Raw genomic sequence first — 23803 nt, forward strand, 5'->3', positions numbered from 1 at the left:
TGAGCTCCCATGCAATCACTAGCTACAAGAAATTGAATTGAACAGTACTAGTCCACCATCATTACAAATGAGATTTGGACATCGCTGCAATTAATCTTCCTGAATCAATAGGTGTGGTTTGATAACCCACTGACCTGCCAATAAGAAGAGCACAAAGAAAAATGATCAGAGGGGATCAAAAGCCTTTAGATGACAATGGTTTTCACCAACATACACAAGTCAGTCAAAAAAACCTGCCTGGACATGTTCCTGTGTGACCTACTCTAGGTGGTCCTGCTCTGGCAGGGGTGTTGGACTGGATGATCTTTCAAGAAGGGTCCCTTCAAACCCTTAAGATTCTGTGATTCTGTGTAACCAGCAGTGGATCATCTAAGTGGGTATATTTCACACAAGCTGTCTATGGTAAATATCTTTTATTCATCTGTATGTTTATTCAGTTGAGACATCAGTACCGCATCAAATATATTTTTAGTGTGCTTGTTGTATAATGTATCAGTGTTATAATTCCCCAATGTTCTCTTTAAGAATTTTGTAGCATTGGAAAACCAAATTCCAGGATGTTTCCTCTTTAGGAAGTTTTAACTGCCTTTTCTGATTCAAAAATAACTGAATTTAAAAACTCAGAATTCCCCACACAATAGAAATCCCATTTTCCAGAACCTCTAGAATGAAAAATACATATTTCTTAGCTTCATTGTCTCCCAGTCTGCCATGGGAACAGCATTATGCATTTAGAAGCAAACTAAAAGAACACATTTTAAAGACACAAAAATAAACCTATCCAAGGAAACCAGCGATAGGAAGCCTGCTCCTGGCAATTGTCAAAAATACATCGTGTTGCCAAGTCTCGAGGATTTTATAGGGAGTATTTAGATTGTGAATCATGCTGGAGGCGGTCGAGTGAAAAGATCCAGCTGTCATGTGATTTTGGAAGAGAAGAAATGGAAAAGAAAATTGTCTCTCGCTTGAGGAGAAATACACTGAAATGCAAACTCAGAGACATGGCATAACAGGCACAGCTCTTCATGTGACAGCCAGCAGGACAGGGCCACTACAGGGCCTCTCTGAAAAGAGCTTCCCCATTACCACTAGATCATGGAGTACCAATGGCCACCAATTCAATTACATTGCTTTCAGAAGACTAGCCAAGACTCTCTCCAGCAACCTGCTAACAGGCACGTCTAAATCACACAATGGAGCACGGTACTGATACCCACAGCTTACTGTGGGTATCCCACAATGTATCACTTTCTCAGGGAAAACATGGCTTATATGACCTGCTTCTGACCTAGGCCTGGCAGTCAAGTCCCCATAGCATTACATCTAAGACAGCTATATTGCTCAGCCCTTCCCAGCCTTCCTGGTTGCTGGCTCAGGCTGTGCAGAACGATTCCAAAATCTCTGCATTTGCTATGCAGCTATGTCCTAAGCCATCCAGAAGCTCCTAGACTTCATGCAAAATGCTTCCATGATAAACTATCTGGCCTTTCAGCTATGCTGTTAGAACTTTTTAGATTGAAAAGTCCCAAGATAACCTTTGCAGACAACTCATATATAGGTGGTTTAACTTTTCACTGCTGTCAGGGACTGCCAGATGCAGACTGCTGCCAGCCAGAAGAACCCAAGAGTTCTGGAGCCCAGAGCTCCTGCACCACAGTACACAGGGTAGTGTAATCTCCTGCCAGTAGGCATTTCTCCTTCGTGTAGAAGTGAATACATTTGCACAAAACAATCAGGAAACTGCAGTTTCTGTTAGGACCCTGCAAAGGATGGTGAAGTAAGAGTAGCACTGATATTTTGTTGCCCATCTCATGTTTTTGTTATTTTTAAAAAGATTTGGCGTTATTGAAACTGGTTACTGTTGCTAACTTTCAGTAGAGTTCTTACCAGATTCAATTGTCTGCTTTCTCTCTGTTTTGGCCTAGTATTTCATCCCATACAGGATTTTAGTCACCCAAACCAAAGGGAAAAATCCAGTATGACCACTTAGCTAGTCCTTGCAACAACCAGGTAAATCCCCAACTTTCAAAAAGTAATAATAGTAATTAAAAAACCCCCAAACCTACAAACACCCTGGGCCAATGGTCTCTTAGTGCTCACTATCAACATGGGCTCTTAATTTATGCCTAGCTGTTTTACATCAGTACTGAACTTCATGCCAAACTTTAGAACAATGATATCCAGCAGAGATGGAATTTGTATGGGAAAGCACTGGGTTTTTATCCTGAAGGCCAAAGAAGTAGCTGTTTGCAATTCAGTTTTGGCCTGACTGTTCCATTACCTCAGTTAGTTTTAAAGCAGTTCAAGTAAAACTACATGGGACTGAGAGATGACAGAATACTATTTTTACCTGCATGATTTCTTAACTGAATCCACTGGATATTTCACATGACAAACAATATAATTTTTCAATGTATTTATGCTTGAAGTTCTTTTTATCTCCAAGAACTTTCTGAGAACGTTGAGCTGTCATTTTAGGAAGTGTACAACAGAGGAAGGGAATACTCTACACAGGAACACTGGAGCACAAATTGCTTCTCAGATGAAGAATATAATTTGATCCCTGTTTTCTAGCAGATGATCCAGGCCCTTGGCTTTCTCTGAAAGGTCTCCTCTGAAAGCCTTCCCTTGCAGGACATACATTTACCCTCCTGAGAAGAATTAAAAGCAAGAGCTGAATCTCAAAGGAACTATATATGTACATGAGAGGTTAACTTTAATGGCTCAAAGCCAGTGCAGGTGTTTAATCTTCACCTTCTAAAAGTTGTCTTGGAGGAAAACAAGCATAGATACCCAAAAACAGAAAAACTGAATAGGTTCCCAAATGGCTTACTGCAAACCTCAAAATTTTTGCTTGCATTTTGTCAGGGTCTCCTTTGTAATAACTCAAAAATAGTCCCCACTGCATTGCATGTACACCTTGGTAAGATGGATCCTGTAAAACTTTCAAAGTCAGGAATAGAGGGTCCAGCTGTGTACTCAAATCAAAACTGTTTTAGTCATAAGTCCTGAACCAAGAGATGCCACACTGGACATACTTGAACTTTGATGGCCACAGCTTAGCTTCCAGTCAATCTTCTTGTTGTGTTTGATAATAAAGGTCAACTCCACACATTTTGAGTTAAGGCTACTCAGAACATGTGTTTTGTTGCATGCTGGAGTTGTGATATTTTACCTTGAAAAATACACCAACTATCGCATACAAACACACAGGTACTAAATACAAAGTTCAGTCGTAGCCATGCACATAATGTGGCCCAAAAGCCTTGGAAGCTCCACAGATCCATGAGCAGCTTATCCCATAAACAGAGATGACAAGCACCACCTTGCACTAAAGCACTGACAGCCCAGCTTTGCATTTAGGACAAAGAATAATAACAAGAGGCTTGTTTTTCTGGGTGACCTTGAACAATGTGGGTTTTGGCAGGGGCAGGAGAACACCAAGGGGACAGAGTGTAAGCCAGCTTCCACTCCTGTTTCATTTCACTTCGAGACAATGTTTGGTTGGCTTGGATTTAGAACCACCAGCTCTCTTGGCCATTCGCGGAGCTCGCGGCTTCTGCGACGCACGGCGGGTGCCACCTGCAGGCTGAAGCACAGAGCGCTGAGCATCCCCGGGCCAGAGCCGCCGGGAAACCTCAGCCGCGCACCTGATGGGAAAAGCTCACACGGGCAGAAAGACTACAGAAGCGCTTGCTTTCGATCCCGCGGCGGCAGAGTGCAAGGAATAACAGAGTGGTTTTCCCCGTGCCTTTTTTAATTCAGCACAAACAAAGTGATGCTCTTTGTGAGCAGAGGAGGATGTAGAGAAGGCCATTGCAACCTCACATTGCTGGGAACACCAGAAGGGAAAAGAATGATCTTTGGCCCCGCTCTTCACATACAGAGAAAAGAAGAAACATTTCCAACGTGCAGTTCAACTCAATAGTGCTGAAGCATTGCCTGATTTTGGGAATGCAAGCCAGTTAACATTAATTTCCCAATTGGAAGGCACGGTGGTTTTCAGGATAAAATCATAGAATCATAGAATGGTAGGAGTTGGAAGGGACCTTAAGAGATCATTTAGTCCGACCTCCCTGCTCAAGCAGTTCTACCTAGATCAGGTCACATGCTAATGTGTCCAGGCAGATCTTGAAGAGTTCCAGAGAAGGAGCCTCCACATTCTCCCTGGGCAGCCTGTGCCAGGGCTCCCTCACTTCAATGGTGAAATATTTTTTCCTTATGTCTAAATTGAACTAAAACCCATGAATAAGGAAAAGTTAGTCTAAAATGAAATGATTCTTGGATTTGTAATCATAACTGGCTGAACTATAGCTATCTGATTTGCAGAAAGTAATACCAGCCAAGTAAAGGGGCTATCATTGCAGGAACATTGCAGCCACATCCAGAGTAGTGATTCTTTGGTGGTGTCTTGATACATACCTACCTCATCAATAGTGCCTGACTACTAAATTTCCTTGTTTGGCAGGCACTGTGCCTGAGGTTGCCATTTTCAGTATTACAGCCTGTGAACACTGTCAGCACTGGCTGACAAACAGTTGCAGGTATATACAAGACAACAACCTTCCTCCCAGCAGCTCAGGCTTTTAAATCCAAATTAAAACATTTGCCATCTGTGTGTTCCATGTAGAATAAATGCAGTCTGAAAAATTGCCACAGCATTGTCTAAACAGCAGTTATGAGAGAGAGGGACCCCAAATGATATTTCCTATTGCCCACAATGCAGCGCTGTAAAATCACTGACATTTTCCAAGCACAGCTGTATGCAGGAATGTGATCTATTTGGGCCATGCCTGATTGAGTCATGACATCTAGATTTATAAATCTGTGGAGTTTCTAATCAGACACAGAGGGAGCACGTTCCACCTCTCAATCTAGTGCCTTGGCAGGTCAGTCAATCAGAGTAATTCTCAGCACAGCAATCCCAGATACACTATTCTCCTTTACATGCAGTTGGGCAGCATTCAAGAAACCACAAAGGTTTTGCCTGCTGTTGTGGAAGAAAACTCATGAAAATTACTTCTAGTGCCACCTTTGCAATTGCCTTCCTGAAACAGTAAGAGATAAGAACAAATATATCAGAGCCAAAAGAAAGTAGATTTTGGAGAATAAATGTGTACTGTATGGCAGGCTAAGTTTTTTGGGTGCTTTTTTTTCAGACAACTGCCAATAGTAAGTCAAAATGCTTATATTGTCAGTCTTCCCAGGTATGTCAGTATTAGATTTATTTTTGAAAGAAAAACAAAAGCAACTCTTTTTATTGTTGTTAATGCTAGTAATTAACATTCTGATAAGAGGAATGGGCAAACTCATTGGTTTGTTTCAGGATTTTAGCACATGTGCTCTATTACAGAATCACAGAATCTCAAGGGTTGGAAGGGACCTCGAGAGATCATCCAGTCCAACCCCTCTGCCAGAGCAGGACCACCTAGAGCAGGTCACACAGGACATGGGTATACTTGGACTTATCCACCCTAGCCGTGGCAAAGACATTCACTATCTTCAGAAAAATGACAAGTAATTAAAAGTAAGTTAGAATTCTTTACCAACTGACTCTAAAGAGTTAAACATCAAGAAGGGTATGGGAAGAGTACTGGTCATAATCAGAGAGGGGAGATTTATTCCCCAGCCACAAAATCAAGCTCACTCGAAGCTTCTGTGGGAGAACTCCAGGTGTGATAAATTTATGGCCTCCCCTCTTACCCTTGCTATTACTCTTTCTAAAGCAAAGAGTATTATATTATCAAGTCCTTGACCTCAGATAAAGCCTGAGATTCCTTTCACTTCCCCTCAGCACATGTCCCCATGTCCATTTGCCAGCACCACATTCCACTGTCATCCTACAGACAGGTCTCATAAATTAGCAATGGTATTCTGGCGTGAATACACCAGGGAAAACTATTCCTGTCAAAGCCAGAGGGGAATTAACCAAGTTTGACTCATGCCAGTTATATCTAATTAGGAGACATCATAAACTTCATACTCAGAGTGCAGGACTGATTGTGATTGTTCAGAATTGTCAAGACACAACACATTTATGCTACTGCATAAGATGCAAAATTCAGAGGAACCTGAGAGATTCTATACCCATGCAAACTATACTCTTTCCAGCCTCCTCCCAAACACCTTCATTTGAACACACGTGATCATCCAGTGAATCAGATTCATACACTATATGCTCTGAATTTGTCCTCATGAAGCAAATGGAAACATGTCTAAAGTCATTCACAGATAGACACGCTGAAATTGTATCAAAGGAGGATTAATAGAGGGGTTAGAAAAGCCTTAAGTGACATAATTCTAGTCTGACTTGCCCTAGTACCTACACGTACAAGCTGTACATCTGTAACATTCCTAAACTCTGATGAGGGAATGTATCTCCAAATTACATCATCTAGTGAAGCAAGCCTAAAGTGAGCTGTTGTTTCCATGTGCAGATAGTTACACAGCTTGCTCTTACCACTATTATCAAGACAGTGTTATTTTTCTGTCTTTTCTCACCTGTTCTCAATTTGTTTCCTACATGTCCAGGGAAGTACTACTCAAAGAGAAGGTAAAAAAGAAGGTATGACTGTGGCCCGTAAATGTGAGATGTAACCAGAATGATGAAGTTAATGTATTGCAGGGAAGGGAGATTTAGAAAATATTAATGCCACAAAGAACATGAAACCACCTAGTTTCAGCTCCCATATGTTACACGATCTTTGTTTTCACTTGTTCCCCACTATTGCATACAGTAACAGCTGACTCAAGCACATCTTCTGGAAAGACATCTAATGTTGATTTCAGGATGAAACTTCCCACTAACGTTTTAGAGATCCACTAACCTAGAAATGCTGCTTTCAGGCTCTGTGATTTGTCAGTGGTATACAAAGACATCCCATCACAGCTCAAAGGTAACACTGAAGTTCACCAGCAAACCAAGAAACAGAGTATACCATCAAGAGCCAAACAGCTAATTAAAAGAAGGATGTTGGAAAACTGAATGGATCCAAAGAAAGAGGTAACAAAAGATATTTAAGGAATTGGTTAATAAGCACATGCTGGTAGAATTAAATATGTTTAACATGGTGCAGAAGCACATAGGAGAAGACACACTAACATTCTACAGATATTTCAGGGCCGTTAATTCATCTCCTTCTGGCATTTATCTCCTTAAGAGGGATAAATAAGACTAAAGGGATATAAAAAAGAGGAAGAGTGGGGGAAGATTGAGAGAAATATAAATGGAATACAAGGGAGATGAAAAAAAACACCCCAGACAGTAGTTGTCAACAGGCAGTGAAATAGTTTCCCTGAGGGCATAGTGAAAGAGGTATGTCCCTGTTGCTGGAAACATTTTAAAACTAAACTAGGCCAGCACATGGCCAAAGTATGACAGAAAAACAAAACTAAACTCTAATACATTTTTCTCTTATGCCACAATGAAATGCTTGAACAATAACCTGCCTTGTGTGTGTTGGAAAGACAAAGCATTTGATACATTTTGCTTTATGTAGATTAATCAGGATTTTACCTGAAACACCCAAAACTGAAGTAGCTTTGCAGAAGATCAGTTTTTGATATAGGATGCTTCAAATCAAAACCAAAAAGCTGTAACATGATCTGATAGCCAGAGCTCTGACTGAATAATTTCTGGCCATAACATACAAGAAAATGCCAAAAAGCTATTAAGTCCCTGGAAGAACTTACCAAAGTTCCTCTTTCTATAAATTCAGACAGGATATATGTTTAAACACATACTATGAACATACTTGGAGGAAAAGTTATAAGCTTTGGACTTTGTTATCAAAACTCCTGGACAATCATTACTTGCATCATGCTATGAAGAAAATTACTACTACTACTAATGACAATCAAAATGTCTACCTGTAATGATTGCCTCTCATTCCAAAACAAACAAAAAACTCTCCCACATAGCAGTCTGTGCTCTCAGAAAGAGTGGAAAAGTATTTGCCCTTACTGCAAACACACTCTAGTATTTTCCCTGCTTCTTTACTACCTGCTGCTTTCCACCTTATTCTCAAGGTCCTCAGTTTCCATTGTAGGAATTACAATTGATTTTTCAATCGCTCTCACTCATAACCATCCTTTATGTCCCAACACTTTGCATTACTATCCCCTAAACTGCCTGCAATTTCTCACAGGCTTTGAGACCTCCCATTGACTCAATGTGGTGATTTTCTGACAAGTCCTGCTGCTACCATCCTCTGCCACGTGTGTGCTAACTTGCAAACCTGGGAGACGGGATCCTGGTCAGTTCCAAATGTTTGGAGAGAGCAGTGTGACTCTAAACAGCAATAGTTTTTTTCTTTTTTCTTAGTATACAAGAGGAGTAATAAAAATCAAGGAGAAAGCACAAGTGTGATTCAGACTCTTACCTGTACTACCTCTTCGAAATCATCATGTCTTTTCTGCAGCGCACGTGCTCTGTGGAGAGACTTCCCCACTCCTGTATGTTTACTCAGAAAGGCTTCCCCATGATTTTCAATCCAGTCCAGTACCTGCCAGAAAAGAAGAACATTCAATCACATCTCCTGTCTCAGCAGCACAAAGAAAGGATAAAGCAGCTGCAGAGGTATTGCTTTGTGCTTGCTATGGCTAAACACATGCAGATCTGTCAAAGTCCATTCCAACTGCACAGAAGATAAATGTTTATAGATGTTACTAGTAAATTAGGATTACTGGACTTTTAATACTCAATTTGTTTGAAGTGTAGCTTAGTTATTTAAGCCTGGCAGATATAAAATATTTCCCTTCACTTAAATGACTTTCAGGGAACAGGAATGAGGAATCTTTTACAGCAAGTACACCTCTTAAGAGCTCCTTGGGTAAACTGAGACACAGAGATAGCTGGTTTCACATGAACAGAGATCTCCATGGGAAGCATCTGAAGTGAGTCCAAATGCATGATGAAGGGATAAATCAAAATTTATTTTGATGTGAGGAGAAGGCATTATCAGAGTAACTCGAATGTAAAAGGTTAAGAATCCTTTATTACAAGCCATTAAATATTGACAGTGTGCATCCTCCAAGTCTTTCGGGTTTTCAGTTCCAAATGTAACTGATTCTTATGGAACAGTAGAGTGGCAAATCTGATATTCTGAGAGTTAAAGAGGGTTTTCTTTTAAAAATAGATCAATTGTATGAGCATCATCCATTTAGAGCACCTTCTCATAGTAACTCTGGCACTAAAATTTAGATCAAATCTGTTCGGGATCTACTACAAGTTGGAAAAAACAAATTAACTTCACATCGTGAGCTTGGAAAATTTCAGATGTGATTGTCACCATTTATACATCTCTTTTCCAATATGCAATGGTTAAAGAGAATAACTACAGTAAAGTACTGGTATTTGTATAAGCTAGGACCTCTTTTAGCAAGGAGCCCTGCACTTGAGTTGTTGATCCTCATTGCTGCCAATGCTAACGGGGACTGGCAAACACCAGCTGGTGTTTATCACACTGAAGGGAGAGGATACCTCTCATCCCCTGGACAGTGACACTACCTGAGTGCTGCACCTGCAAATAGCATCAGAGCTGCATCCTTTCCTTGTGTATAGGCCCTGGTGATGCTGGGCATGAGCTGCAGGACCTGTACAACTCATGGCAGCTTGCCCTGAGAAGTTATCAGGGCCCAGAACAGAGGCAGGAGCAAGCTGTTGTGTGAGGAGCCTTTGTCTTGCGTGGAGCTCATAAATGAGCAGATATTATTGACTAAGCTTAGGAACCTAAGACTGGAAAAATGGAAGATGTGAATTTATTTATTTTTGGTTTATTTCAGGCAAGTAAAGCTATTTCATGGCTTGGATGTACAGAATCTAAACCACCTGGGCTTTGAGTCTTTTCTGTACTTTAAGTCCCAAGCATATTTTTATAAGATGTTCCAAGTACAAATAAAGCTTTAAGCACATATACTTATTTCCCAATCCTGTTTCTTTGGTGGAAAAAACATTTTTTTTTAATTAATATTTTGTGCTTACAAGGTATTTTTTCAACCACAGAGTACAAATAATTTCACAAAATAGGGTATAAAAGCACTTTGTGCCTTGCAAGGACAACTCATATTTGGCACAAGTGTCACTGTGGGGATGAGGAAGCAGGACCAGATGTGTTGGCAGCTCAGTCATTGCTTTCTTCTTCCCTTTCTTTGATCAGTTCATCTAATATTTGCTCTGGGTAGGGAACTCCAAATATATCCCTTCAAACTGTTTGACAGCTATGTGTCAGCTGGTCTGCCAAGAGCTTTCCTGCAATATATTCTTGATCAGGAATCTGTATATAACTTGTAATAACATTAATTACAAGAAGATAGCCTTCCAGCATTTATGTCATTAACAGTCTGTAAATAATGCCATTGATATTCTCTTTCCCCTTGTCAAGGGTTTTCAACTTGTCTATTAAATAGAACTAGAATAAAAATTCAAATTTGAAAAAAAAATCTCATCTAATGAGGCCTCATTATTACAATAATATTATGGTTAATGGCAAATGGCTTGAATTTAAACAATGTTTCTTATGGAGTTAGTATGCAGTATGTGCCTTCCATTTATTAATATTTGATAGCCATCCACTCTAATTCTATGCAAACTGTTATAATAACTTTTTCATGCTTACAGCATTAAAGTAGTAATCACATAATAATAAAATTTATCCTACCCAGTGTTATATCAGGCTGCTTTAATCACTGTTAGATGACTGCTGAGAGATATTGCCTCTTCTGTTTTATAAATAGATCTTTCATTACATGCTTCAGTTCTGAATAAGAAATAGAATGTATGATACCCACTTAGAACAAAGAGGAAAACAAAGGCAATGAATCTAGGCCAGAGTGTTGGTCAAAATATGGATACTTTACCCTCAACAGAATCAAACACAATTTGAAGTGCTAGAATATTAATCCACAGCGAATGAGCCTTTGTTCCAGGTGTCATCAAAGAGCTGCCAACTCCTGCAGCAACATCTCCTATTGCATGTGGGAAGTATTTCATACTGTCTGACATAGAAGGGCACATCTGGTGATTCACCAAATCCTTCCAGCAACATGAAAGTCTCCCTCTGAGGTTATCTATGCAAGCATTGACTAGGTTTCCAAATTCTTTAGTTTATAAGGCTAGAAATGAAATAACCCTGAAGGTGACAAAATTTTCCACTTAACCAACACTATGTGATCTAAAAAAGATCAAATAAATCTTTACACCATGCACTAAGGCCACCGTCTGTGACACCCTATTTGACTACTTTCCTGTGCCATTTCTCTGCTTAGAGTGCCATGTCTCAGATTTCAAAGACCCTATTTGGTCTTTAAAAAGTTCTGGTTCAGATTGTTCCACAAACTCTACTTCTGTCACAATTCCCACAAGAAATGACTCCCACAAGAAACAAGTCATGACTTTTTAAAGGATGACTTGCTTTACCTTGCTGTGTCTCCGAAACCCACGTTAACAAATTTGACCTATCAAAAGAATCCTCAGTATTCATATGAACAACTAATGTTTTTCCATTAATAATGCATTTGGCATCGAATAAGCTCACAATAATTTGCAAACATAGAGAAGTATCACATCTTTGTTTCCACCATACAAGGTGCAGTAAGTTTGCACTAAATGAGGGGCTGAGGTATCGAATAACTGAGTAAGCAAAGCAACAGCAAGACCATAAATCTGGATGGATACAAAGCACTTAGTCCCCAGTGAAAACAACACAAAATGTTAAGCAATTTCTCTGTGGCAAATGCAGGAACAACTCTGAAATGTCACAATTAAACCTGAAATCACCAGCACTTGTAAACATCTACCTATCAGCATGTTTGGAGACATTTCCTCTCTTCAGGGTAGGGGAAAATGTCTTTAGAACTGGCATAACTGTGTAATAATTCAAGATAAACATTTAACATTTTAATTCAGAGCACTAACTGTATAACTTATTCTTCTGCTAGAAATTAACATCCCAAAATATAGTTAGCCATTGAAGTCAGAGTGGTTTAGTGCAAATAATTTAATTGCACCTTAAAAACATAAACAGCTTGAAGATGCTGTTAAAAATGCAGTTTTCCAAATTACATCTTCAAATTTCCTAATTGTCCTTTACTGCAAAGCTATTTTTCTTTCAAACAGCTAAAAAAAGGACTGTAAGTCATTAATTCTTTGGAATGAAAACACTGTGCTACAGATAAATCTACCACCTGAGGTGTTTCTTCAAACATAAAATATATTTTGTGATGCCAGTATAGGTCAACTTTCTAGTATGCATTTACTATTGTACTTCCACTAGTTTGGAAGCTGCTCAGACAGGAGTCAGGAACTCCCTTCTGCTTTGCAGCTCCTAGCACAGTAAAACCTGATCCTGCCTGACTGTGATTCAAATACAGGCTAACTGCTGTGTGGACATACTCCCATGTAGGCAGCATTTTCCAGTCCAGGCTGCTGTCTGTTAGATAATACTGCGTTAATAAAGACACAGCTGAGTTCAAACTTCAAGGCACATCTCCAAGCACCAGTGAAGCTGGACTTGGAGTTACCTAGGAAATAGTATAACTTACAAACATCTTCCAAGGGGTTGGAGGATAACACTCTTGATATTTTACCTTCACCTGTGGCAAATTCCCACTTGACACTTTACTGATCCAATCACTACTGGTGAATTGAGTGGGGAAGCCGTTTCTGCTGTTCCTCTGGCCAGTCCCATGAGATGTCCACGGGAGTAAATAAATCAGCTGCTACATTTACTCTGATGGTAGATTGCATAGGGTGCGTGTATGTGAGGCTAAAGGGTGAGTAGGAGGCTCTCTTTCTTTTCTGGATAAAGATTCATAATTCCACATTTACTTCCCAGCTAGTAAAAGCTTATACGGTGTCAGGCTCAAAAGCACCAAATGTTTGCTAGGAGCCAGTTAACAGAAGGTGAACATAAGCTCATCTGATGTCAGCAACAGTTACTGGTGGAAATGCTGCAGGATACACATACATGTTAAAAAGAAGATGTTAGTATCTCTTATTTCATCTAGTTTAAGATCAAAAGCGGTAGCAGCATTATTTTGTTTCTATCATGATGTGCATGTCCTGTCTCCTTATCTCCTCAGGGGCACAATTATACCCTCAACAAAATAAGCAGCAAATCCTGGTCACCAAGAAAATTAAATAAAACTCCAGTACAATTACAGTAGGCTGACTGCTCTGGCTATTACAGTCATTATATGGCTGGATAACCACAAGATTCAAAATGCTACCTGGAGGAAAAATAGCCATAACTGTCCCTTTTGAATGATCTGTGTAACTGCAAAAATAATAATAGCCGCAATTCAGTCAGGTTTCATCTGAGTGCAGCATCAGGAAGCAGGTGCTTAAAAGAGAAACATTTCCAGAGGCCTCTCCACACTCCTCGTTGTTGATGATCAAACTCTTGCCTATGGGAAATCGAAGACCTATAGCACACCTAAACTGGCAAAATAAATACTGCCCAGGTGAGGGCAGGGAAAAACATCCTTGAGAGTCCATTTGCAGAGAATAGTGATAGTCTGTATGGGACAAAGTAGGGAAAGATGGGAAGAAAGAAAAGGAAGAATGGTTTTAAAGGTAAAAGGTTGAAGCAGCAATCAGGCAATAATTAAGCAAAGTTCTAAGATGATAATTGCTCTTCCTCTAGGCTAATTTGTATGATGGGAATATGGCAAGATGATTGCATAAGTGCAGTTAAGGTCAACTCTTTTAATAGCTGAAAAAGTTAATTTGCTTTTTAAATAATAATTAAAAAAAGCAATGGGTGTTATTTTTAAAGGGCAGACTTTTCAGTGTAGCTGTTGCAAAATGAAGCCTCTTTCTGTAGGTATCTTTCCTAATCAATACATTTGAAAACTAAGAAGCACCTCATAACTTATCTGACTTTAAATTAAAATCTCCTTGGGAACCAACTCTGTCCTTGCAAGTTCCCATGCTCTGCTTCCATTTACATGAATACAGTACTTTCATTACTTCAAGGAACTACATCTGTTGTTAAGTTAGTTGAAAAAATTTCACATCTTTTAAATTTTACTTCTTTTAGCAGCAATGAATGAAGATGACATGAGAACGACTTGGATAAAAATCATAGACTCATTTAGCTTGGAAACGATCTGTAAGATAGAGTCCAGCTGTTAACCTAGAACTGCCAAATTCACCACTAAACCATGTCCCTCAACACCACATTGACATAAATGTCTTAAATACCTCCAGTGATGGGGACTCCACAACTTCCCTGGACAGCCTGAACACAGAGGCTTGCTCAAACTATACCATTGAACCCTGCCCTCCTCGCACAGGAAGGAGATGAGAAGTATAAACTGGTGATTAAACCTGCATCAATAAGATGCAGCATGTTGGACAAGGCACCCTGATTTCTGCATTGGACCCAGGCCAGTGTTGAACAGTTTCATTATTCCCGAGTGAGACAACTCACTGAAGTGCCTTGGCCAAGAGAATCATTAATCTTTGTTACTCACAAACCCACTGTTGTTGTCATAGTGACTTTTAAAGCTAGGATACTCCAAAACCTGTAAATAAATTATACCATTTTTACACTGTAAACATTTAAGAGTCAGATCTTGATCTCAAAGCAGTACAAACCTGGCAGAATTCAAAAGGGTTAGATTAACTCTTTGGTAACTCCGGCAGAGTTGTAATAAATTCCAGAGCAATTCCAGTGAAGCACACCCAATTTATTCAGCTTTAAATGAGGCCCCGTTTCAAATAGGTGCATAAGCATTGCCTAACCTTAAACACATGGATAGAACTTCCAAATATGCTAGGCTTATGCCAGCAAAAGGAAGCCAAATGGTATCAAGTTGCCACTATGTGCACTTTATTGCTTGCTCTTGAGATACTATGGGCTAACTAGAGCTCTGGAGTGACACCAGGAATTCATATAGCACTTCACAACTCGTGGGTTTATAGTTTTATCACCATTTCCACTTGCAAGAATCAAACCTTACCTTTACCCTTTCTGTAGCTTCTATTATGAATATTTAGCACCTCCAAGTCCTTGCATGTCTGAAACTTCTGTTCCAGAAAGTCTGCCTTTGCAACCATGCTGTTTGCAAGCAAGAACTGTAGTTAAAAGGTTCACATTTCAGATCATTCTTTCAGAAGTACTTTACACCCAAAGTTTATTGTAAATGTTTTGTTATACTGCACAGCAACAAAATCCAATCTGTTTTGTCAAAGCCCTTCAAAACTGTACAAGCCTAGTTAGTAACACTTACCGGCTGAACTGGAATTTGCAAATACAAGACAGAGAATCTCTCGGCAGAAAGAGTTCATTTCCTTACAAAGGAAGCATTTAGAAGCTACACATCATATATGCAATTATAAGCAACACAATTCAAAGTAGGCATGCTCTCAGGATTCCCACAAACCACTCCCTTCTTGGGAGGTAAAAAGGCCTCAAAGCAACAGCACACTTGCCAGGGAGACCACTAAATCTCTGGCTGGGGGCAGTAGCCAACATGCGATTGTCAGCTTCTACCAATTGAAATGACATCAGCTCCTGAATAACGTTGTTCTGTGCAGGCTGGCATGGGCAGCCCAACATTTGGCCTGCTACCAGGCCCTCCAGGAGAATTTGGTATCAGCAACAGCACCAGGGAAAGCAGAACAAACACTGAGAATCACATGAAAAACAAAACAAAAAATCCCTTCAAACCCACAACAAACTCAAGGAGACTTAATAAATCCTAATCCTCTTTAATGAATAAAATGCACATGAAGTCTGATTTATATTAAAATATAGTTTCTTTGTTGTATTCCAAATCTTTCCTGAAAATAGATTTTTTTCTCCCTCCTATCCCTGGCCCTGTCACAGCAGGGTAATGTCAAGTAAAGGTCTAGCTGAGAAAATACACCAAAATACAAAGGAACTTATCCTCTGGCTTTTCCTGCTATTATATACTTTATAATAGAACCCAAAACAAAACAGCTATTCTCATTTGTGGTTTTCACCTCCTAATAAAAACTGAACTCCGTTCTTTGCTTCTTCATTTTAATTTTAAGTTGGTGGCACAGTAAAGTATATTTACAAACACTTTTTTGAAGAAGGGAATCACATCTCATGTTTAAACCAGAAGCATCATCTTTGTCTCCCATTAGATTATCGTTCATTTCAGAGACATCTGTATCTGACTCTAAAAACTCAAATCTTCTTTCCCACCAAAATCCAGTTTCAACTGACTTCAGTAAACACGGATCAAAGGCTTAATGATGCTAAAGTGAATAGGCAGAGGCTAGTTATGCATCCAGCAGAATCTGAGCTTCCAGACATATGCCTGAGCACCATGTTCTATATTACCCATTTAGCAACTTCTGAACAAATGGAGTTCATATGACAGCACGTTGCAAGCTGCATAGGTTAATCCAGAAAAGTGCACTTGTAACGCACAGATACAGCTCTGCAAATGCAGTTCAGTAGCAGTGGAATGGAACACTGTCTTACTTCTGTTCACTCTTTCGTTAGGCATGTCAAATTATGCAAGAGTTTTAAGAAATAAGCAAAAAGCAACAAGGCTTTAATATAAAAATTAAACTGGAATTCGAGTGATTTGGTTCAATGCCCAGCACTGCAGTTCAGCAAATGACTCAACTTCCCTGCCTCCATTCTCATTTCTAAATTGACATCAACCACACTTACAGTCAAAACAAGTAAGGCTGAAAAAGAAAGCTTTTGGAGTGAAAGCTGCCTTTTACTTGAAGTTTTTGCAGCTTCTAGCAATATGTGGCTCCAAATTTGGCTTTGGATTCTAGGAACCTTTTCCAATACAGGAAAAGCATCATGGCACCTGTACAAAAGTGAGCAGGCACATCACTGAATGGCAGGGTTTTAAAATCAGGTATAAGCTGCTCCTCGTGGAACATGTAGCTATAAATCCTGAAATACTATAGCTTGACCTGTCTGTGGGGCAATGGCTAATTCGTCTTTAGAAAATACAGCCAACCAACCTGGTTCTTCTGTATTTAATTAATCTCAGACAGTCAGTTATAAAAGTCACCTCTTCAAATTGGCATGAGTCCTAATCAGTGTATTCCACTATCACCAGCCAAGCAATCTGAGGTGTTGGGGGTTTATTGGGTTTTGAGGTGTTTTTTGTTTTATAAAGAAGAGTAAACAGAGCTACACTTGCTAACACAGTCCAAGGATTAGACAAGGAAGATCAATTTTTGATGTTTCTTCAACCCTTCCTCAAAGAAGATCCTTCTGAAAATGCTACAACAGACAACCTTCCCTGAAGTCAGTGAAAAATTTGTCACCTCCATTTTGCCTTTTCACCACAATTCCTCTGTGTGGTATGTATGTACTCAACTGTGCCTGGGTCTCTTTCAAAAGCCAGAGAACTAATGCAGCTGCTATTAAGTATGATTTTTTAATCACTCCCTGCTTTTCCTCTCTAATTGTAGTTATTCCAAATACCACCACATAATTAAAGAGGTCTTTGCAAAAGAAGAAAAAAAACCCATGCAGTCTCATTTACCCTTGGAAGGAAAAGAAATCTTACAGACTTATCAGTATTTTACTGCATGGTGCAACTAAATTAAATGAGAGGAATTAAATGCAGAGCCAATTACAACATTTCTAAAACTTCTTTTATTCCCTTGTCTATATTCAATCAAAAAATAAAGAAGTCCTCATAAAATCAAATTCTGGGTGTTTTTATGAGCTTCTGGGACATTGTGTGAAAGTTTCACCTCTGCACAATTCCTCATTTTAACAACAAAAATCTAAGCTCTGAAGTTAACTAGCAAATACTAGTTTGCCAAAAACAGAACATCCATGTTCTGTTCTTTGCAGCAGGGACAGCCTTGCAAAGCATAGCTGATACTAGTGAACACATCTGAGTAACTTATCCAACTACTGAGTCATGTGGGTACAGTAACTTAAAAGACTGCCAGAAAAGTCCTCCATATGTAAAAATACACACATATAGTCTTCTTCAGACTCCTCGCTGTTTCTAGCACCCACAGATATCCTACAAGCCCATCTGGAAACAAGACTGTAGGAGTTTGTCCAGACAAGAGAGTCCCTGCAGCAGGATCCTTGTTTGTCGACAGCTTCTGCAGTGGAAATCACTGCAGAATAACAACTCCCCCTGGCCACCTCCATCTTAGCAGCTTCTCTTGCAAAAGTATGCAAAAACATTTGTGAAAGAGCTCGAGAGTTAGCAGTATGACTAAGTGAAGACATCCTGAATATCTCCCATGGCAATGGCCTCAACACCAATGAGACTGTTATCAACTTTTCTAGCAGTCTCAGAAGTTCATGGTGAGTTGCTGATCAAGGCCTTAACTTGCAGTAGCATTGTTTTTCCCTTCTCCACCCCCTCCACGAGCTTCCACATTAATATAGACCTACAGACCTGTACAACAAGACACATATATTCTGTCTGCTCTCACTTCATGCAATGAAGAGGTGTATGTGGTCTCCCACACAGCTACTGCCACTTAATTCCTTACCTTTCAACGGGCTTATATGGCAAAAATAGCCTTGTGTCTGCTTCCTGCAGATCACTATTATGTACTTGTACAGCTCTTCACATCTATAAACATATTATAAAGGCTTAAAATTGACATGCATTTGGAGAAGAGTGAGGATATGATGTGTTCTAGCCCCATCCACCTTGACTCCACGTAATCAAAAGAGCTGATCCCACCCCTAGTAATTAGCAAGATGGAGGATTCTCGTCATGTCTCTCTCTTGGAAACAGCATGTCCAATTCAAGGCTCTGGCAGAGTTGGCTGGGTGTAGGCTGAGTATTTTGAGAGCTGTACTTGCCCACTTCCTCTAGGCATTGGCTGAGGTCATGCAGCCCCAGCCTGCTCCCTCAAGAATTGCCATCACCCAGGATGCAAGCTCCCCACAAGGGAGTGGGAATATGCACGACTCTTTTACCCTCAGAAAGAACTTCTTTCAACTTTACATTGCTTTCCTTTGGTAAAGTTCCCATTCATCACATGTATCCCACTTATCTTTCATTTTCTAGATTAAATATTTGACTTGATAAAATTTGGCAAGTGCCTCTCTAAAAACATTCCAAGTAAGAGAACAATAGACAGACAAATGAAGAACTCGTGTTTCTTACTTAATGCCTGGATTGTTACTAATGTTCCCAGAATATTGTTTTTAAGGAAATTAAAAATAATAATAATAAAAAAATCTCCAGGTTAAAACTCCCCTTGTATTTTTTAAATGGTGAACTTCTTTTAGAGCAAGTTTCAAAGCTGTGTGTGGGTGGAGAAGCTATAAATAACCACATTTGTGCATGTTTCTTCTGTACAAGACTGAGAAAATGTGCTCTGCATCACCATGGAAAGATGCTGCTGTGCTCTGCATGAAGCTTCTCAAGGCTGGCAGGTAAATTATTTCTTTTGCAGTGACGCTGCTGCTATTGCTATTTGTGGGTCTCTTCTCCAACACTCAGGAACCATACCTGGCATTTAGCTGGAGCATAATGAATTATCATGATGTATTAGAACATAACTAATCAGATCTGTCAGTCTCTTACCAATGGTAATATCCAGAAATATGGAAATATTTTCTTCCTTAGGGCATGTAAAAGATTTTGGTCCATAGCACTAGTTAGAATGCTGGTTTTGCTCCTTCTGAGGCTACATGCTTCCCTCAGACCTCCATCTCTTGTCCCACATTTGTCCTTTCAGATCAGTTTTATGGGGGTGACTGACAAATCAGTAGGGCAGAGCCCAGCTTTAAGTCTGGCTCCTCAGATCTGAGCTACTTGCTTGGACATAATCAGTGTTTTCTGAAAATATCTCTAGGTCACTGTCTGGAAATGCTACCACTGCATTAACCTGAGTTGCCCTCCTCATTTAGATAGTACCATCTACACTTTGATAGTATAAAACCCATCCAAACTGTCACTAGTTTCAACAAGACGTTAAAGGCAATTAACAGTGAGAAAGTACTGACAGACCAAGGAGGAGAATTGCAACAGAGTAGTCTTTAAATGCAAGTGCTATGCTCCAGGTTCCATATAGACTTTCCCCACTGTGCTTGAGTTGCCGGCTACACCACAGAGAAAACTGATTGACCAGGATATTAAATAAAGCGCTGCTTTAGGTTACTGTTGGGAGAAGATGATTTCATCATCTTGGTTTAACAAGGCTTATAATTATAGCATGCAGCAAAGACTTTTTTAGTAAGAGAACAAATCCCAACTGGGACAAATGAGTCTTGGTACATAGTCTCATCTCAGGAACAGAAAAACTCAACAGGATGGCAAAACCCTGCAGTAGTCTCACACCCCCCTGTCAGGGTGAGAGCTCTCTGGGGCTGAGCATCATGATAACACCTATGAAAATATGCAAAATATGAAAGTGCAAACCGTGTGGGGATGGAGAAGTAGGAGACCAAAGATGACATAAGTGCCCTGAATGCCAGGAGTAGCTATTTTCCATCAAGGACTTTTCTAAGATCTTTTCTTTGTCTTTTAAATAAATAGCCTGATGCCTCAAACATTTTAACTCCCAGTTTAAGATATTCCTATGTGCCAGGCTGTGCTTAGGAAGAAAGAAGTGCAGTTCAAGGCTCTGGCTGATCTCCAGGCAGAGCTCCTCTGCTACTGGGTCCTGCCCTGGGATTCAAACCTTCATCGCAGCATTTCTTCTGCTAGAGCACTGCAGCATCCCCTTTTGCTTGCACCGTCTGTCAATCACTCCTCAGGCAAAACAGTTGCACTTGACACATGGTGTCCTAGGGCAGAGAAGTCACAACTCAGTACTGCAAATAAGTGGGGAAAGGGCTAAGTTACTGTGTGAGAAGCTGAGGTAGGCATTCAGTATGCAAGACACAGCAGAGCTGAAACAAAAAGCTCAGGATGTTTGCATCACTGTGCAATCTACCTACAGAAGTTGGGAAAGACCTTTAGAAAAGATCATCAAGTCCAACATTAGCCCAGCACTGCCACTTACCCAACTCGTAACTGTATGACTGATTTCTTCTACATGTCACAACAGAAATGGATCCTGTGAGCATTTTGAAGGGTGAAAAGACCTTAGAGATTCACCAAAGAACGACATGGATAACGGCAATGAGAAGCTGTTTGTGGGGAGGCAAATAAATAGATATTGACCTCCAAGTCCCCTGGCAGATTGGAAATGCAGTAATAAACTAAAATACATGTGCAAGCAGGACCAGGCTTGGAAAAAGCTCTTTCAGCCAAGGAGCAACCTTGAGATGTTCAAAAGAAAAGAGGAGCCACCGAAAAGACTCCAGAAGTGACAGTCATGGGCAGATCAAGGGGCAGAAGTTATTGGGGACTTCTCTTAAGAGCACCTTTTAATGAAAAGTTCAGGTTGAGCCAAACTGAAGTCTTTTGTGACTTGCTTATGCTTGGTTTTTTACATTTTTCTCCTAGCTTGGTAGCTCCCAGAATATGCCATTCCCTCATTTCCTCCTTTTCTGGTTTCCTGACACCTCAAGCACTCCTCAACTTTGCCAACCTGAGGATGTAAGCAAGCAGAAGAATAATCCAGAATACATTTTGATTGTTTAAAGTTTCTTTTTGCTGGAGGAAGACTCATTTTGTGGATCCCCTCCCCTACAACTTTTCCTGCTTATTTGGGAAGGAAACCATCTCAAGGTCAGAATGTTTTGTATGTTGCTAAAGCCAAAAGTAAAAGTAATTTTCTCCATCCCTTGACACATAACTCATCAAAAAAATCCAAAAGGCAGGAAAGAAACAAGAACTATCAAAACAAAGGGAAGAGAAAGGTAAAAGACCAATGGGCAGCCCCAAAATATGTTTGTTCTGCATATTTTCACATTCGAAAGACATTTTTGTTAACAGGGAACCATACTGTAACACAGAAGAAAGTATACAGCTGTAACAGTCTACAGGAGTTGAGCCAACTAGCTTTGTCTAAACGTGCCTGAAGGGTCATCCCAGCCCAGGCAATAGCTTTCAGAACTACAAGCCAAAGATTACAACTTTAAAAAAAAAACCAAGAAGCTTTGTGCAAGAGTTCCCTATGAGGAATTTGGAATAAAAGATGTTGCTTACAAGACTCCTGTGAGCTAAACCCCTGTGCTTAGTTTTGGATAGTGCACAACCTCTCTGTAAAGGGTAGAAATGCCAGAACTCTTCTGTCAAGTTGGTTAGGTAAGGCAGCTACTGAAACAAGGCACAGCCAACAGGAGCTGATGCAGAGCACAGGTATATGGAGCAGAGGTAGTAAAAATTGTGGTGTGCAGTAAGGTAGAGCTGCTAGAAGGAGGAGCAATAACTAGTGGGAATGACTAGTATGAAGAGGTGCAATTAGCAGAAAAAGGTCATGGTGCCAGATAACCTTAACCTAAATTGGGCCTTGCTATCCAACAAGATATAATAATCTCAGAACATGAATGCAACTCATTTCCAGAGGGGAAAGTAACCAGCTGACCTAGCAGCTGCTCTGTGGAGGAAAACACAGTGAAACTGGTATAGTTACACTTTAGGAACTAGCTATCATTACCCTCTTTGTTATCTGACTAGGCTTTTTCTCACTTCAATGAAAATACCTTTTGTTGGCCGTCAGTCAAAAGCAATATGAAAGAACCACTCTGAGTGACAGGCAGGGTCATGAAAAAGCTGAGAGGCCATGTGAAGAGACAATTGGAAGGAAAGCTCAAGAGCAACAAATGGAGTAGAAAATAATGATTATTTTGGATTCCTAAACCAATGTCTAAAATAGCCTATTCATTTCTTAGCATAACAGACCCTTATTTCATTTTTAGATAGTCCCAATTAAACCCCATAAGGCCTTTTCATAAGGGACCTTCAACTGGAGTAGCAATGACTTTGAGGGTTTAGAGCACGGATTTGTGAACCAGACATCCTGACATGAAGAGTTCTAGTCCTGAAGCTTTCAGTGACCCTTGGCAAGTCACTCTACATCAACCTTTTAGAAAACTCATAATCCTGAGATGAATAAAAACACAATAAGCAAGACGTACTACTGTTATTTTTACTTCTAAAAGTTACAGAGGAGAAAGTCTTCTGGCATTCCAGCCTACGCTTATTGAAAGACCTTATTTTTCTCCATGTCCTTGGTAATGATTACTCATTCTAGCAACTGCTTTCAAAAATATACATATTTCTGAAGAAAATTCTACTTTATTTCTTTCTTCACCACTGCAGCCCTGCTATTTTTGTAGGTCTAATCAGTAACAGACAAGCCTGATTCTTTCTCCTCCTTTGCCATGACAATGAAAGCCAACGATGTCTTTCAGAAACAATAAACTACACATCGTATTTTCAAGGATGCTGACATACAAACAATTCTGGGCCAGAAACAGACAATGAGGGTAAGCTATATAAGGAGGATGATTCTGCCTAAGTGTAGCAGCAAATTTTAGCAGTTTGCCTAGGACTGACTTCCTTTTGGACTCCTGCAAAGCAAATCTTGGATCAAAAAGGCACTGACTGGCATGGCGTGATGGCTAGAGGTGCTTTGCACCACACAGGATTAGGCTCTTGCATCTTAATACATCTCATCCAATAATACGTAATGAACTGAAGGTCTTCTCTGAAGAGCCTACCTTATCATTATTTCCCTGATAGTCAACAGTAAGAGAGCGAAGTATTCACAGTACAACTCAGATTTTAGACAGAGTTATTCTCTGAAGATCCAGCGTCTCTCTGTTGACTATAAAAGGCAGCTATGCATTAGGCTTCTGACTTCAACGATTCAGTTACACTCTTAAAAACACGCAGGGTAAACTCTGTATGAAGAGTTGCATCTACCAACAAAGAATTAAATGTATCTTTATATGATCTTCTTCAATTCTTC

At 39.9% G+C, this 23803-nt stretch overlaps 1 protein-coding gene across 5 annotated transcripts in view; it reads right to left on the reverse strand.

The window, feature by feature from the left end:
• KALRN (kalirin RhoGEF kinase) overlaps positions 1–23803 on the reverse strand; it is a 527013-nt gene that overhangs the window by 234303 nt on the left and 268907 nt on the right. For all 5 annotated transcript variants that reach the window (XM_062005204.1, XM_062005203.1, XM_062005205.1 and 2 more), the window contains exon 10: positions 8382–8504. In XM_062005204.1, the coding sequence (XP_061861188.1) occupies positions 8382–8504 (123 nt within the window). The remainder of the gene's footprint in view (positions 1–8381; positions 8505–23803) is intronic.

This window comes from Colius striatus, chromosome 11 (assembly GCF_028858725.1).
Source record: "Colius striatus isolate bColStr4 chromosome 11, bColStr4.1.hap1, whole genome shotgun sequence".
In the NCBI taxonomy this organism is placed as follows: Eukaryota; Metazoa; Chordata; class Aves; order Coliiformes; family Coliidae; genus Colius; species Colius striatus.